This window comes from Schistocerca piceifrons, chromosome 11, assembly GCF_021461385.2.
Source record: "Schistocerca piceifrons isolate TAMUIC-IGC-003096 chromosome 11, iqSchPice1.1, whole genome shotgun sequence".
Lineage (NCBI taxonomy): Eukaryota > Metazoa > Arthropoda > Insecta > Orthoptera > Acrididae > Schistocerca > Schistocerca piceifrons.
In genome coordinates, this window is record NC_060148.1 from 49968109 (window position 1) to 49986672 (window position 18564).

The 18564-nt window shown below is 41.0% G+C and overlaps 1 protein-coding gene across 1 annotated transcript in view; it reads right to left on the reverse strand.

The window, feature by feature from the left end:
* Positions 1 to 2302: 2302 nt before the first annotated feature.
* The window catches only part of LOC124720402 (actin-binding Rho-activating protein-like), a 193365-nt gene continuing 177103 nt past the window's right edge, over positions 2303 to 18564 (reverse strand). The window contains exons 4-5 of the mRNA XM_047245740.1: positions 10127 to 10219; positions 2303 to 2531 (exon numbers count right to left, since the gene is read on the reverse strand). Coding sequence (XP_047101696.1) covers positions 2448 to 2531; positions 10127 to 10219 — 177 coding nt within the window. The 3' untranslated portion in view covers positions 2303 to 2447. The remainder of the gene's footprint in view (positions 2532 to 10126; positions 10220 to 18564) is intronic.

Below are 18564 nucleotides of genomic sequence, written 5' to 3' on the forward strand. Positions count from 1 at the left end.
TTGTATGCTCGTTTCTGTAATGTACATTTGAAGATAATCATCACTGTCATTATCAGTACTCTGATTTTGCCACTGGCTGTTGAGCTGTAAGTGGTTCATGTGCTTCAACCAAAGACTCAGGGTCTCGCTTGGAGCACATGAAAGCACCATTACCATCATCATGTCTTTACAACCATTCTCCAATATGTTGTGCTATTCTCTTCATTTCTGGATAGTTTTGGCACTTTGTTGCTTCCAACAGACTATATGCTTTCTTGGCATCCTGTCAGTTTTCTGCCCCAAAATTTTTCTTTCCAATACAATGATTACAAACATCCTGTTTGTCAGTGGGTGACTACAGAGATTCGTCTTCCTTTTCCAGGTATCTGCTATGAAGTTTTGCATCTCATCGATCTCTTTCAGGACATCCTCATCATTTCTTTCTGTCCAGTATGCCTCATCAGACATTCTCCAGAGGCCACATTCCCATCTCTCCCGACCACTTTCTGCCTATGTCCAGGCAGCGTCCAGTTCTCACAGCCATAAAGGAATACGCTTCATGCAGATGTCTTGACAGTTCCTTTTTCTTCTCTATAGTACGTTACACATTCACTAGCGGTTCTCTTCTTTCACTAAAAGCACATATAGCTGCTGCAGTTTTGTTTCTGATTTCGATACTACATCTGTTTTGTCTTCTGTAATTAAGGGGCATAAACAACAAAATTTATCAACTATCCCAATACAATTCTCTTCAATTTAGATGTCAGATGCTCTCTTCATTTTTAATTTGCTTAGTATCACAATTTTGTTTTCTCGCCATTAATTGTAACACCAAGCATTTTTACAATTGCTGAAAACTTAAAAAGTTTATTTTGCTTATGTTTTCCACAGTCAGCTATTAAGGCAGCATAAAGTCCTAATCTTATGCAGTGAATGGGAATTCCATGCACTTTAACTCAAGATAATTTATCTGTGAAAATTCTTGCAGCATTTTCGATTAAAGGATTTTCCTAGTTTATACATATATGAATGTATCACTTCTAAAATCATATCAAGAATTCTTATTTTTTTAACTGCCTGAATGCCAATGTGAGAAAAATTGTATTTATTGTATCTGTAATGTATAAATATTCAGCAAAATGTTTGCATTCTTATAAATATTTGCAGCTACAGACTATGAGTATAAACTCTCTGTCTCTTATCTCTATGACTCTCACTCGGTCCACATACATAACAATTCCATATTACGCAGGCCTTTATGATGAAATGAACGTTAATAAATAAAATGAAAAGGGTACAACAAATAAGGGGGATGATATGCAGCATTTTACTGCCTACTTTTAACTTTATACATACACACACACACACACACACAGATATATATATATATATATACTGGGTGATCAAAAAGTTAGTATAAATTTGAAAATATAATAAACCACAGAATAATGTAGATAGAGAGGTAAAAATTGGCACCCCATGCTTAGAATGACATGGTGTTTTATTAGAACAAAAAAAAAACAATGTTCACAAATGTCCAACAGATACTGAGAATTTCCTTTAAAAAACATCTTTGCTTTGTCTTACTTTGTTATGCTAATTATTGCTATTCTGATCAGATGAAGCGCCATCTGTAGGACATTTTTTGAACTTTTGTATTTTTTTGGTACTAATAAAACCCCATGTCATTCCAAGCATGTGTGTAAATTTGTACCTCTCTACCTACATTATACTGTGATTTATTCAGTTTTCAAATTTATACTGACTTTTTGATGACCCTGTATATATATATATATATATATATATATATATATATATATATATATATATATATATATAACTTCCGCCTCAGCCAATCTGATCCACAAACATTTAAATTAGTATAACAAACAGAATGAAGTTCGCACCATTCAGAGTTTCACTACACACGATTTCCTTTAGTTATCTAGGTGACTGGCACCTGAAAGAGCATCCATCCACACAGTTACATAGTGAAACAAAATCTGATAAACCCTGGAAATGGTAGGGAAGAGGACAATATATATATGAGCCGGCACAAACCACATACTGGGGAAACACTTCACAGCATAATGTTGTATGTCACTTTTCTAGCATGAGATTCTCTATATACGTACATACATTTCATATATATATATATATATATATATATATATATATATATATATATATATATATATACAGAGAATCTCATGCTAGACAAGTTACATACAGCCGTCTGCTGTGAAGTGTTTCTCCAGTATGTGGTTTGTGCCGGCTCACACTGTCCCTGCAAATTTTTGTGGCCATAGTGCCCAATCTATCAAGTGGAGGGAGACATTTTATAAAATCTTCTCGGATCAAGATGGCCGCCTCATTGTGGCAGGGCATCGACGGGTGGTGGTGTCAGCAGTAACACTGCGGCCACTGGAAAGTCGTGGGTGGCCATGTTTGCTCAGAGCCTCTGCTGCCTACTCGTCGTCCTGCTTTCGGAAGTGCTCGCGCACCTGCTCCAGGGGCATCAGCAGCACTATTGGCACGTCGTCATCCCTCCTCTGTAAAGTAAAAAAAAAAAAAAAATTAGAATTTTGGAGCACATACTGTGACTGAACATAATGAAATACCTCAAAGAGATAAATCTTCTGACTCAAATACGCAGCATGACTGTGGAAAATATCGTTATTGTGGAATACAAAGTAATCAGTATCTCACATTGGCTCAATATTTAAGATATCCAGATGGCTTTTGACATGATTCATCATAAGTGGCTTCTCGTGTAATTGTGCATACATGGAGTATCGTCTCAGTTGTGTGACTAGATTTGCAGTTTCCTGCTAGAAAGGTCACAGTTCCTAGTTACTGATAGGGAGTCATCTTGCGAAACCAGAGTGATGTCTGGGATTTCCCAAGTCAATGTTACAGGCACCCTCCTGTTCTTACTCTGTTCAAACGATTTAGGCGACAGACTGAGCTGCCAACTGTTTTCTGATAATGCCATCACTTAACGTCAGGTAAAGTCATTAGAAACTCATAACAATTTTATATAAATATATCACCAGCTGGCATTAGTATACAAATACGAATGTTACACTGTGCCCACAGAAATAGCTTAACAATGTGATATTGAAACAAAAAGTGCATAACAAGCACAAAGACATACATGCGGGCAGAAGATCATGAAGTGTTAAGACCCTCATGGGAGTAGTCGACCAATACAGCATTATGTACATAGTGGTACCTTTCCTTATTCCTCTGAAACTGGAATTAGCATGCCAGTTCATTCTTTACTTTTAAAAAGATTGGAGCATTCTATACTATGGAATATTATTGGAATTTTTAAAATTCTATGAAGTAAAAATGTCTCTTAATAAAGATATTGTGAAAGTATGAGAAGCTGCAGATGAAATCAGTCATGTTCCACTATAGACTAAAATGTCAAAGGCGAGGTTAAAACATGTGTATTCCCCTTGTTTAATCTTGTAATGCCTTTTTTATAGACAGATGAAAAATCAAATAAAGCATATACAAAAGTGAAATTATCTAGTTGGAAATAATAGAGAAACAGATTCTCGTGAAACTGTATAGAAATATTATCGATCAATGAATAGAGCATCAACAGCTGTTGTCATCAATTTATAATGAAATGATCTGATATGCCTGGTACACTTCCAGGCTCTCTGAAGAAATAGAAGTTTCCAGGAATGTCTACAGAGAGTGTATATATATATATATATATATATATATATATATATATATATATATATATATATGTGTGTGTGTGTGTGTGTGTGTGTGTGTGTGTGTGTGTGTGTGTGTGTGTGTGTGTGTGTGTATAATGTCACCATGTGGCATGTGTATACAAAGCTGGATGTTATGCTGTGCCCACATAAATAAGGTAACAATGTGATAATGAAACCAGAAAGTGGATAACAAGCATAAAGACATAAGTAAGAACTAAAAACATTATAAAGAGAAGAGTGTACACAATAGTGCATGAAACATGCAAGATACAATTAGCGGCATTACAAAACTTAGCTGATAGGAATTTAACTTACAGACTGAGTTGGTAGGGTGATGCTGTTTGAAATCACTTTAAAAAAAATGAACAACTTGACAATGAAAGTATGAACTAATACCTGACCCTGAACCTAAATATACACAATAAAAACAAGTGCATAATAACAGTACATAAACCATATATGATACAATTAGGATCACGGGGGAAAGCCAACCAGGGAAGAGAGTATGAACTAAAACCTGACCCTGAACCTAAATATACACAACAAAAACAAGTGCATAATAACAGTACATAAACCATATATGATACAATTAGGATCACGAAGGAAAGCAAACCAGGGAAGTGAAAGAGGGGCAGGAACAAAAACTGGCCAGGTCCCATTATGACACGTGTACTCTGTGAACTTAATTACGTACATATACAGTTGATTCATTCCAAGAATCGACCATCTCGACGACTTTTCGCTGTTATCGATACTGATACTGGCAAGATATAGATCCAAAGTATTCCAACATTTTCGATAAGGTTTTAATATTAAGTCAAAAGTCAGATAACAAATGACAAAAGAAATCTTTATTTTTTTGGTTTGATATAGTTATAAATTAACGATTTTTGGATTCCTTCTTTTACTTCTACTGTGAAACCTTTGTTCCTGCCAAATTTCAAGGTGCGATGTCAGGAGGAGGTACCGTATCGGTTTTAATGAGTGAGTTTGCTTGAGACAAATGGCCGGATCTTTTGATTGAATTTACAAAGCTGCTTCACTTTTTTACAACGCCAGAGGACCATAGACTTTAATATGTGACATAAATTTCAACTTGTTATGTGTACCCATTCCTGAGAAAAATGGGTTTTGAACTACTGGACGGACAGATAGATAGACAGACAGAAAGAAGGCCAAGGGTTCCGTTTATACTTACTGACGTACGAAATCCTAAAAATGCTAAAATCATAGACCACTCATAATACAATATTCACACAAAGAAACAAAATGTAAAGCAAACTGGTGGGTCTGTGTGACAATTTATGACCGCAAAAAACAGAAGAAACTGGGACCAGGTGACGCATCTTTCCTGCGTAAGTGATGCCACTGAACATGAAGTATATAACACAATTTTATAGTACACAATGGCTCAGTAACCACAGTACACATTTGCGATTAATTTATAACATCATTACAAAACAAAGTTCTATTACAGCACAATGCAAGGGAGCCATAATGAGAAAAAGTTGACAAAACCAAAAACCACTAAAAGACTCCAAACAAAGTATATTAATAAACAATGTATAACTCAGAAAAATGAAGTACCATTCTTTACATGAACAACTTTTCTTAAAAAGATCTATTGGAAAACATACTCCATTGACATTTATGAAAAACATCTCTTTCTTCAGAAAGCCTGGAAGCCCACCAGACATATCTGATCATTTCATTATAAACTGGTGACGATAGCTGATGATGCTCTATTGACTGTATTTTTATACATTCTCCACAGGTATTTGTTTCTCTATTATTTTCAACCAAATAAGCTCAGTTTTGCGTATGCTTTATTGGATTTCTCATCTGCCTATACAAATAGACATCACAAAATTGAACAAGGGGGAGCACACATCTTTCAACCTCACCTTCGACATTTCACTCTGTAATGAGTCGACTGATTTCATCCGCAGCTTCTCTCGCTTTCACAATATCTTTATTAAAAGACATTTTTACTTCATAATATTCTAAAAATTTTCGAAAATATTTCACAGTACGGAACGCTCCAATCTCTGGGAATGTAAAGAATGAACTTGCAAGTTAGTTCCAGTTTGAGAGGAATAAGGGAGGGTACAGCTATAAATATAGGACTGTATCAGATAAGGATCATTGGTCGACTAGTACCGTGAGGGTCTTAACTCTTCATGCCCATATGTAAGTACAATAGGACGACATCTATACTCTTCGACGTAGAAACCAGTTCCTCAAATTTGCAACGAATATTTTTAACCCTCTTCACAGCTTGCAATATCATAAAAATTTTGATAAAGCAGGGTGTTTGTTAATGAAACTGGGGTTTTAACGCTTTATAATACTTATTAAATTAAACTTACAGTTATAAATGATATGTTAAGTGAAAGAGCAACTCAAACGATTATGTTTGGCACCAGTGCGCATGCACAGCGCGCAATGTTTCCGCCGCTATCCGCTAGACAGCGGTACTAGAGAATATGGCGACTAGTGAACAGAAAGCGTTTTGTGTTTTGGAGTTTGCAAAGACGAATCTGTAGTTACTGTGCAACGTGCGCTCCAGCTGAAGTTCGGTTGTGATCCTCCAAGCGATAATAACATTCGTAGATGGTATCATCAATCTGAAGATACCGGCTGCCTTTGTAAAAGGAGGAGCAGAGGATGACGAAGAGTTAGTGAAGAGACTGTTGAGCAAGTTCACTCATAGCCCAAGGAAATCAGGCCAGAAGGCTAGTCGTGAATTACAAGTTCCCATGATGACTGTTTGGAAAGTTTTAAGAAAACGTGTTCAACTACGTCCTTACCGTTTCCAGCTACTACAGGCTCTAAAGCCGGCAGACCATGGATTATGTGTCAACTTCTCAAACGAAATGTTGTTTCATGACGATGAAGACTTTCTGGATCATGTTGTCTTCAGTGATGAATCGACCTTTCACCTTAGTGGATATGTTACTACTCACAATGTGCGCAATGTGCGCATCTGGGGCCAATGTGCGCATCTGGGGCTCGGAAAATCCTCACGAGTTGGTGCAAATGCAACGAGAGTCCCCTAAAGTGACTGTTTTTTGTGCCGTATCCCGGCGGAAAGTTTATAGGCCTTTCTTTTTTGGTGAACCTACTGTAACTGGCACTTCTTATCTTGATACACTAGAGCAAGGGCTCTTCCCTCAGTTGGAAGAACATGAGCCAGAGAACTAAATTTTCCAGCGCCACCTCACTCGCATAGCGAAGTACGCGATTGGTTGAACTTTAGTGTACCCAAGCGCTGGATAGGCTGCAGGGGTCCCAATGACAGGGCTTGCTTTGTGTGACCTCCATGTTTACCCGACCCAACGCCATGCGATTATTTTCCTTTGGGGCTTCATCAAGGATCGTGTGCACGTGCCTCCACTACCAGCACACCTCCATGAATTAAGAAACCGGACTGAAGCAGTTGTTGATACAATCACTGAAGACACATTTATCAGTGCTTGGAAAGAACTCAGCTATAGACTTGATGCGTGCCGTGCGACAAATGCTGCTCACATTGAACATTTATAAGGTTCTTGGTAAAACTGTTTGAGTTGCTCTTTCATTTGCCATATCATTTATAACTGTAAGTTTAATATAATAAATATTATAAAGTGTTAAAACCCCAATATTCATTTATAAATATCCTGTATATTAATGACAATAGTAAGTAAAGCGTTAATTTATCTCCATTACAAATTGCATTTGAAATTATTCAACTTCTTTAAAAGGAAATGTTAATCGTAATTCATACTGCATGGTTGCAAAATACTGAAACGAATTCTTCATCAAAGAATGGAAAAACTGGCAGAAGCCGAAATCTGAGAAGATCAGTTTGGATTCTTCAGATATGTAGGAACACACAAAGCGTACTGTCCCTACAGCTAACCTTACAAGATAGCTTACAGAAAGGCAAACCTGTTTTTATAGGAGTTCGAGACTTAGAGGAAGCTTTACTCTGTTCACTGGAATACACTGTTTTAAATTATGAAGGTATCAGAGGCAAAGTACAGGGAGCAAATGAGCTATTTACAACTTATAAAATAAGCACATGGCAGTTAAAAGAGTCGAGAGGCATGAAAGGGAACAGTGGTTGAGAAGGGAGTGAGACCGGGCAGTAGTTTATCTCTGAAGTTATTCAAACTGTGCACTGAGCAGGTAGTAAAAAAACCAAATAAAAATTTGTAGAAGGAATTAAAGTTCAGAGAGAAAAAACAAAAACTTTTATCTTTGTCGATGACATTGTGTTCTGTCAGAGACAGCCAAGGAGTTGGAAGAGCAATTGAATGGATTTGACAGTGTCTTGAAAGGATGATATAAGATGAACAGCAACAAAAGAAAAACATGGATAATGGAACTGGGGAGGAGCGGAATTTGTGGCAACTAACTATAGGTTGACAGGACACATCTTGAGACTTCAAGGGATGACTAGTGCTGGAGGCAAGTGTGGTAGGTAAAAACTGTGGAGAGAAACCAAGAGATGAATGCAGTAGTAAGCATATTCAGAAGCGTCTAGACTGCAGTCGCTTTTCGGAGATGAAGAGACTTGCAGAGGACAGAGCAGCATGGAGAGCTGCAACAAACGAGTTTTCGAACTGAAGACCACAACAACATGTTAACTAGCAGTAACAGTCATTTCGTAAATAAAACGAAATTCTTTTTGATTTAATTGATAATATTTTAGGTCAATAACATACGAAACCATCCTGCCTGGTCATCTGCATCCATTCAGTTCCAATGTGCATTCAGACAGACTTGGGCAATTCCAGCAGGACAAGGCGACATCCCACACGTCTATAATTGCTAAAAACTGGCTCCAGGGACACTATTCCAGATTTTGAACACTTCCGCCGACCAACAGACTTCTCAGACATGTACATTATTGCGCATATCTGGGATGCCTTGCAACGTGCTGTTCATAAGGCATCTCCAACCCCTCATACTCGTACGGATTTATGGACAGCCCTGCAGGATTCGTAGTATCAGTTCCCTGCAGCCCTACGTCAGACATTAATCGAGTCCATGCCACGTCATGTTGCGCCACTTCTGCGTGCTCGTGGGGGCCCTATACGATATTAGGCAGGTGTACAAGTTTCTTTTGTTCTTTAGTGTATTTTATTTTCACTTTACCGACAGGGCGAATGATATTGAAGCACATGGTAGGAAGAGACAGTTTAAAGGGAACTGACCGCAGATTGTAAATAATTTTAATTTTGTTGTTGTTCTTGTTGTGGTCTTCAGTCCTGGGGCTGGTTTGATGCAGCTCTCCATGCTACTCTATCCTGTGTAAGCTTCTTCATCTCCCAGTACCTACTGCAACCTACACCCTTCTGAATCTGCTTAGTGTATTCATCTCTTGGTCTCCCTCTACGATTTTTACCCTCCACGCTGCCCTCCAATACTAAACTGGTGATCTCTTGATGCCTCAGAACATGTCCTACCAACCAATCCCTTCTTCTAGTCAAGTTGTACCACAAACTTCTCTTTTCCCCAATCCTATTCAATATTTCCTCATTAGTTATGTGATCTACCCATCTAATCTTCAGCATTATTCTGTAGCTCCACATTTCGAAAGCTTCTATTCTCTTCTCTTCTTGTCCAAACTATTTATCGTCCATGTTTCACTTCCATACGTGGCTACACTCCATACAAATACTTTCAGAAACGACTTCCTGACACTTAAATCTAGACTCGATGTTAAATTTCTCTTCTTCAGAACCGCTTCCTTGCCATTGCCAGTCTACATTTTATATCCTCTCTACTTCGACCATCATCAGTTATTTTGCTCCCCAAATAGCAAAACTCCTTTACTACTTTAAGTGTCTCATTTCCTAATCTAATTCCGTCAGCATCACCTGGCTTAAATCGATTACTTTCCATTATCCTCGTTTTGCTTTTGTTGATTTTCATCTTATATCCTCCTTTCAAGACACTATTTATTCCGTTCAACTGCTCTTCCAATTCCTTTGCTGTCTCTGACAGAATTACAATGTCATCGGCGAACCTCAAAGCTTTTATTTCTTCTCCACGGGTTTTAATACTTACTCCAAAATTTTCTTTTGTTTCCTGCACTGCTTGCGCAATATACAGATTGAATAACATCGGTTCTCACGATGTAGGCCTGCTCCATCCCAATTCAATTCCAGCGATTCTGCTACGTGTAAGGCGGTTCAGTACACTTCAACATTATTTTAGCGTCCACGATGTCCCATCCATAACGGATAAAATTTTTAAGAAAGTAACTGGTGCAGAGTGGGAAATACTGTCGTAGAACCACGTGTCGTTTATGTGAACATAGTATAAAGAGTGTAGAGTGCTAGACGTAAGAGAGAGCGTAATGCTCACAATCTCGCCAGGATTAAGAAATAAAGCAATAAGAAAAACGTGTGGCTCACCTGAAACAGCGTCTCGCCTTCAAAGTCGACCAGTTTCTGCTTCCGCGCCCTCAGCAGCAGCCCGACCACCTTGTTGGAGATGTAGGTGTAGATCTGCAAGCGAGAAATCCGTCCGTCATCAGTCAGATCACTGAAGAACTTATGGGCCACCCAGCACATTACAGGCATACCACTCAAGGATCTGAACCTTAGACGTCAGATAAGCCGCGGGACAGAAAATCGACTGAAATCAGTTAGCAGAGGAAAACTGACCAGTCGAGGTGTGAAGTCTATGCGATTCTGCACAGCGTAAGCGAGACCATTTGCAGCCATTCATGGACATCGTGTTCCCAAAGAACGATGTAATGTTGATGGATGACCACGTCAGCGGGCCACAGTTGTTCGTGATTACTTTGAAGAGCATTCTGGATAATTTGAGCCAAAGATTTGGCTACCCAGATCGCCCGACATCAATCTCATCGATCGTACATGGGACACAACTGAGAGGTCAGCTCGTGCTCAAACTAATGCACTGGCAACACATTGGGCAGCTATAAAGGCAGCGTGCCTCAACACTTCTGCAGAGGACTTGTTGAGTCGAGCACTTTGTGACTTAACTTCTGAGGTCATCGGTCGCCTAGAACTTAGAAGTAATTAAACCTAACTAACCTAAGGACATCACACACATCCATGCCCGAGGTAGGACTCGTCCCTGAGACCGTAGTGGTCACGCGGTTCCAGACTGAAGCGCCTAGAACCGCTCAGCCACACCGGCCGGCTCTTTTCGCTCATGATGCTGTCGGGGGTTGCAATGCTAGAAAACTGTAGCGAAATACAGGAAGACCTGCAGGGAACGACAGTACGTGCAGGATGTACCATCTGAGCCTCAACATAAACAACTGCGATGTATAGCACGTTAGTTGCCAGTCCCGTTATTGTATGATAGTCCATATATTTTGAGCTACAACACAACACCACCACCACTATTTATTGCCGAAACTACAGTCGTCAGTAGTGTGAAGTATCAAGCGAAGTTTCTCACTGGATTGAGAGATATTTTTTATGTGTGTAGGGAGGAGGCAGTATGTTATCTCGAATTCAAAGCCATCGACGTATAGAAATAAGTTTAGATGTGCCCCAACGCCCTCCCATGAACCATGGACCTTGCCGTTGGTGGGTAGGCTTGCGTGCCTCAGCGATACAGATAGCCATACCGTAGGTACAACCACAATGGAAGGGTATCTGTTGAGAGACCAGACAAACGTGTGGTTCCTGAAGAGGGGCAGCAGCCTTTTCAGTAGTTGCAGAGGCAACAGTCTGGATGATTGACTGATCTGGCCTTGTAACAATAACCAAAACGGCCTTGCTGTGCTGGTACTGCGAACGGCTGAAAGGAAGGGGAAACTACAGCCGTAATTTTTCCCGAGGGCATGCAGCTTTACTGTATGATTAAATGATGATGGCGTCCTCTTGGGTAAAATATTCCGGAGGTAAAATAGTCCCCCATTCGGATCTCCGGGCGGGGACTACTCAAGAGGATGTCGTTATCAGGAGAAAGAAAACTGGCGTTCTACGGATCGGAGCGTGGAATGTCAGATCCCTTAATCGGGCAGGCAGGTTAGAAAATTTAAAAGGATAAATGGATAGGTTAAAGTTACATATAGTGGGAATTAGTGAAGTTCGGTGGCAGGAGGAAGAAGACTTCTGGTCAGGTGACTACAGGGTTATAAACACAAAATCAAATAGGGGTAATGCAGGAGTAGGTTTAATAATGAATAGGAAAATAGGAATGCGGGTAAGCTACTACAAACAGCACAGCGAACGCATTGTTGTGGCCAAGATAGATACGAAGCCCACACCTACTACAGTAGTACAAGTTTATATGCCAACTAGCTCTGCAGATGATGAAGAAATTGAAGAAAGGTATGATGAAATAAAAGAAATTATTCAGATAGTGAAGGGAGACGAAAATTTAATAGTCATGGGTCACTGGAATTCGAGTGTAGGAAAAGGGAGAGAAGGAAACGTAGTAGGTGAATATGGATTGGGGCTAAGAAGTGAAAGAGAAAGCTGCCTGGTAGAATTTTGCACAGAGCACAACATAATCATAGCTAACATTTGTTTCAAGAATCATGAAAGAAGGTTGTATACATGGAAGAACCCTGGAGATACTAAATGGTAACAGATTATATAATGGTAAGACAGAGATTTAGGAACCAGGTTTGAAATTGTAAGACATTTCCAGAGGGAGAAGAGGACTCGGACCACAATCTATTCGTTATGACCTGTAGATTAAAACTGAAGAAACTGCAAAAAGGTGGGAATTTAAGGAGATGGGACCTAGATAAACTGAAAGAACCAGAGGTTGTACAGAGTTTCAGGGAGAGCATAAGGGAACAATTGACAGGAATGGGGGAAAGAAATACAGTGGAAGAAGAATGGGTAGCTTTGAGGGATGAAGTAGTGAAGGCAGCAGAGGATCATGTAGGTAAAAAAACGAGGACTAGTAGAAATCGTTGGGTAGCAGAAGAAATATTGAATTTAATTGATGAAAGGAGAAAATATAAAAATGCAGTAAATGAAACAGGCAAAAAGGAATACAAACGTCTCAAAAATGAGATCGACAGGAAGTGCAAAATGGCTAAGCAGGGATGTCTAGAGGACAAATGTAAGGATGTAGAGGCTTATCTCACTAGGGGTAAGATAGATACTGCCTACAGGAAAATTAAAGAGACCTTTGGAGATAAGAGAACCACTTGTATGAACATCAAGTGCCCAGATGGCAACCCAGTTCCAAGCAAAGAAGGGAAAGCAGAAAGGTGGAAGTAGTATATAGAGGGTCTATAGAAGGGCGATGTACTTGTGGACAATATTATGGAAATGGGAGAGGATGTAGATGAAGATGGAATGGGAGATATGATACTGTGTGAAGAGTTTGACAGAGCACTGAAAGACCTGAGTCGGAACAAGGCCCCCGGAGTAGACAACATTCCATTATAACTACTGACGGCCTTGGGAGAGCCAGTCCTGACAAAACTCTACCATCTGGTGAGCAAGATGTATGAGACAGGCGAAATACCCTCAGACGTCAAGAAGAATATAATAATTCCGATCCCAAAGAGAGCAGGTGTTGACAGATGTGAAAATTACGGAACAATCAGTTCAATAAGCCACAGCTGCAACATACTAACACGACTTCTTTACAGACGAATGGAAAAACTAGTAGAAGCCGACCTTGGGGAAGATCAGTTTGGATTCCGTAGAAACACTGGAACACGTGAGGCAATACTGACCTTACGACTTATCTTAGAAGAAAGATTAAGGAAAGGCAAACCTACGTTTCTAGCATTTGTAGACTTAGAGAAAGCTTTTGACAATGTTGACTGGAATACTCTCTTTCAAATTCTAAAGGCGGCAGGGGTAAAATACAGGGAGCGAAAGGCTATTTACAATTTGTACAGAAACCAGATGGCAGTTATAAGAGTCGACGGACATGAAAGGGAAGCAGTGGTTGGGAAGGGATTAAGACAGGGTTGTAGCCTCTCCCCGATGTTATTCAATCTGTATATTGAGCAATCAGTAAAGGAAACAAAAGAAATATTCGGAGTAGGTATTAAAATCCATGGAGAAGAAATAAAAACTTTGAGGTTCGCCGATGACATTGTAATTCTGTCAGAGACAGCAAAGGACTTGGAAGAGCAGTTGAATGGAATGGACAGTGTGTTGAATGGAGGATATAAGATGAACATCAACAAAAGCAAAACGAGGATAATGGAATGTAGTCTAATTAAGTCGGGTGATGCTGAGGGAATTAGATTAGGAAATGAGACACTTAAAGTTGTAAAGGAGTTTTGCTATTTGGGGAGCAGAATAACTGATGATGGTCGAAGTAGAGAGGATATAAAATGTAGACTTGCAATGGCAAGGAACGAGTTTCTGAAGAAGAGAAATTTGTTAACATCGAGTATAGATTTAAGTGTCAGGAAGTCGTTTCTGAAAGTATTTGTATGGAGTGTAGCCATGTATGGAAGTGAAACATGGACGATAAATAGTTTGGACAAGAAGAGAATAGAGGCTTTCGAAATGTGGTGCTACAGAAGTATGCTGAAGATTAGATGGGTAGATCACATAACTAATGAGGAAGTATTGAATAGGATTGGGGAGAAGAGAAGTTTGTGGCACAACTTGACCAGAAGAAGGGATCGGTTGGTAGGACATGTTCTGAGGCTTCAAGGGATCACCAATTTAGTATTGGAGGGCAGCGTGGAGGGTAAAAATTGTAGAGGGAGACCAAGAGATGAATACACTAAGCAGATTCAGAAGGATGTAGTTTGCAGTAGGTACTGGGAGATGAAGCAGCTTGTACAGGATAGAGTAGCATGGAGAGCTGCATCAAACCAGTCTCAGAACTGAAGACCACAACAACAACAACAACAACAACGTGCCCCAACGAACTGTGTTGGGACCCTTTCTCCTCATGTTGTGTGTTAATGGCTTCACACATCTAATATGAAAAGTAAGGTCAGATTTTTTACAGATGACGTAGTTCTCCGTTATGAATTACTGTTTGAAATAAGGTGTAAAAAAAGGCCAAGCAAATCCTGATGAAATTTAAGAATGGTGCAAAGATAGGCAGTATATAGCTGTGAGCCTTTGGAAACGTAAACAACGTAGTACCCAATGACTGCAGTGTTAACGAGTCACATTTGTACAGTCAGCTCATACAATATAGCTGTGTGCAACAATTTGGAAGGACATGACGTGGATATATCCCACAAGCTCAGTTGTAAGTTAAGCAGTTGGCAGACAGTGATTCCTCGGTGGCACACTGGTAAGATGCAGTCGGTCTACAAAAGGGGTTGTTTACCGACCAATTGTGCGAACATACAGGAGACATTGAAATACTAGAATACAAAGAAGGGTAGCACGAATGATGTCAAGTTTGTTTGACCGCCGCGAGGGCATCACCAGGATGCTGAGAAACCGCGTTTCACTCGCGAAGCACCTGCACGGAAATGCTCCTTTGCTACTTCTGTTACATCACGCGCTAAGGCGACTAAAGTCACGGGAGACTGGTTCAAAGTTCGGAGAACACTCGTCGATTGGGCAGGATGGTGGCAGCTATTTGCACGTAAATACAAATCCGTGTGCGTCGGCTTCCGATAAACATGTCCCAAAGTGACATCCACTCTGCGCCGAACCAGAATGTCCAAGAAAGGAAGGCATCCCTCCTTTTCAATTTCCATTGTGAACTTTATTTGATCGTGGAGGGAGTCCAGATGTCTTAAGAAGTCTTGCAAGTTATCTTCACCATGGGGCCAAACTACAAAGGTATCATCACCATACCTCCTGAATACCGTGAGGTTCAAGTCAGCAGATTCAAGCGCCGTCTCCTCGAAGTGCTCCGTGAATAAATTGGCCACCAGAGGGGATAAGGGACTACCCATGGCGACTCCGTCCGTCTGTTCAAAAAATTCGTTGTTAAATAAGAGGTATGTAGAGGTCAGAACATGTTTGAATAAAGCTGAATTCTCTTTGTCAAAACTTCTTTTGATAAGTTGTAGAGATTCTGGAAGGGGAACCTTTGTGAATAAGGCCACCACATCGAAACTAACTAATACAGGGTGAAAAGTATTTAAACCGACAAACTCTGGGAGGTTGTAGGGGACATCAAAACATTTTTCCCTAATGTCATTTTTTCCTATGAGGAGTATTTAAACCGGTAGAGGAAGGGTTCTCTGGCGGCAAATTAATCAAACCAACAAACACTTTTCCATTTTTTTATGACAACACATTAACATAACCAAATTTCAATTACAGCAGATTTTCAAAAATGCCTCCATTGACATGTAAACAAAGGTTACACCGGAGGATCGTGTTCTGCCTGACACGGGCAAAAACCCCAGGAGTATCCTGAATTGTTCCTGCTGCTGCTACTATCTGGGCAACCAGATCCTCTTCTGATGCAACAGGAGTTGCGTAAGCAAGGTTGCGCATCTCTCCCCACACAAAAAAGTCCAGAGGGTACGTATCTGGGGATCGAGCAGGCCACGGTTCAGGACCACCTCTGCCAATCCACATTTCTGGGAACCGTCGGTCCAGGAATCGACGCACACGACGACTGAAATGTGCCGGCGCCCCGTCATGTTGGAACCACATGCGTTGTCTTGTAGGGAGCGGGACGTCTTCCAGCAATTCTGGCAATGCTCTGGCGAGAAAATTGTAATAGTGCCTGCCATTTCATGGCCTAGGTAGCAGATACGAACCAATTAAACAGTCCCCAACAACACCGACCCACACATTAACGAAGAACCGCACTTGATGAGCGCTAGTAACTGGGCATGTGGGTTCAAACATGCGAATTGTGCATGTTGAAGACTCCATCACACCCGAACTTTGCTTCATCGGTAAACAACACAGAGGATGGAAATGTAGGATGAATTTCACACTGTTCCAGGTACCACTGCGAAAACTGTGGTCTGGGTGGGTTATCAGCTGGTTCCAGGTTGTGGACACGCTGTAAGTGAAATGGACGTAACACTTGCTCTCGAAGGACTGTTCTTATATTCTTCTGATTCGTCCCCATGTTACGTGCAATTGCACGAGTGCTGATTGAAGGATCCCGCTCCACATGCTGCAAGACCGCTTCCTCAAATTGCAGCGTTCTTACCTTGAGACGGCGTCCCTGTCCAGGTAATCTGCTAAATGACCCGGTCCCACGCAGACGTTGGTACACAGCAGCAAAGGTCGTATGATGCGGGATACGGCGATTAGGACATTGTTGTTGATAAACCCGCTGTGCAGCTCGTCCGTTGTGGTGCGCTACGTAGTACGCACCAACCATATCAGTGTGCTCACACTCCAGGTGTATCACTCCGTTAGTAAACAGAGACAATGCACTACTACACTGGTGGACAGCAGTTGCCTACAACTGATAAGCGTAATACGCCCTCTAACTACTGAAGATCGTAATACGGCCTCTATCAACTGAAGATCGTAATACGATCTCTGACAACTGAAGAGCGTAATACGGCCTCCACCGGTTTAAATAATCCTCGTAGGAAAAAATGAGATTAGGGAAAAATATTTGTTTTGATGTCCCCTACAACCTCACAGAGTTTGTCGGTTTAAATACTTTTCACCCTGTATTAGAAGTGTAACAGAGCCAAACAATCGGCGAAGGAAGGAATCAGAAAAAGAAATGTCGGGTATGGCCTTTCTGCCTTACATTCGCAGAGTAACGGACAGAATCGGCCGTATATTGCGCAAACATGGCGTAAAGACGATTTTCAAACAGAGAAGATAGACCAAATAGTGTCTTAGATCGGCGAAGGAGAAAAGGGACCCACTTGCAATGTCGCGAATATACCGTATACCGTGCACATGCGGAAAAGTTTATGTCGGAATGACTGGACGATCCATTAACACCAGGATCAAAGAGCATAAGCGACATTGCAGGTTGGGGCAGGTGGAGAAATCGGCCGTGGCAGAGCACGCACTGAATGAGACCGACCACGTGATAAAATTCGCCGACACGGAAGTTCTGGCTGTAGAGAAGCACTATCACACGCGCTTGTTCAGAGAAGCTGTGGAAATACAAAAACACGCGAACAGTTTGAACAAGAAAGAGGAAAGCCTTGAGGTAAACGGATCCTGGCTTCCCGTACTGTAGCGAAGAGCCGTCGCAGGTAGCAAGAGGAGAACCGCACCGGAAATGACCGCGGAGAAGCCCTCGGACGTTGACGCGCCAAGTACATATACAGGGTGTTTCAAAAATGACCGGTATATTTGAAACGGCAATAAAAACTAAACGAGCAGCGATAGAAATACACCGTTTGTTGCAATATGCTTGGGACAACAGTACATTTTCAGGCAGACAAACTTTCTAAATTACAGTAGTTACAATTTTCAACAACAGACGGCGCTGCGGTCTGAGAAACTCTATAGTCCGATATTTTCCACATATCCACCATGCGTAGCAATAATATGGCGTAGCCTCTGAATGAAATTACCCGAAACCTTTGACAACGTGTCTGGCGGAATGGCTTCACATGCAGATGAGATGTACTGCTTCAGCTGTTCAATTGTTTCTGGATTCTGGCGGTACACCTGGTCTTTCAAGTGTCCCCATAGAAAGAAGTCACAGGGGTTCATGTCTGGCGAATAGGGAGGTCAATCCACGCCGTCTCCTGTATGTTTCGGATAGCCCAAAGCAATCACACGATCATCGAAATATTCATTCAGGAAATTAAAGACGTCGGCCGTGCGATGTGGCCGGGCACCATCTTGCATAAACCACGAGGTGTTCGCAATGTCGTCTAAGGCAGTTTGTACCGCCACAAATTCACGAAGAATGTCCAGATAGCGTGATACAGTAATCGTTTCGGATCGGAAAAATGGGCCAATGATTCCTTTGGAAGAAATGGCGGCCCAGACCAGTACTTTTTGAGGATGCAGGG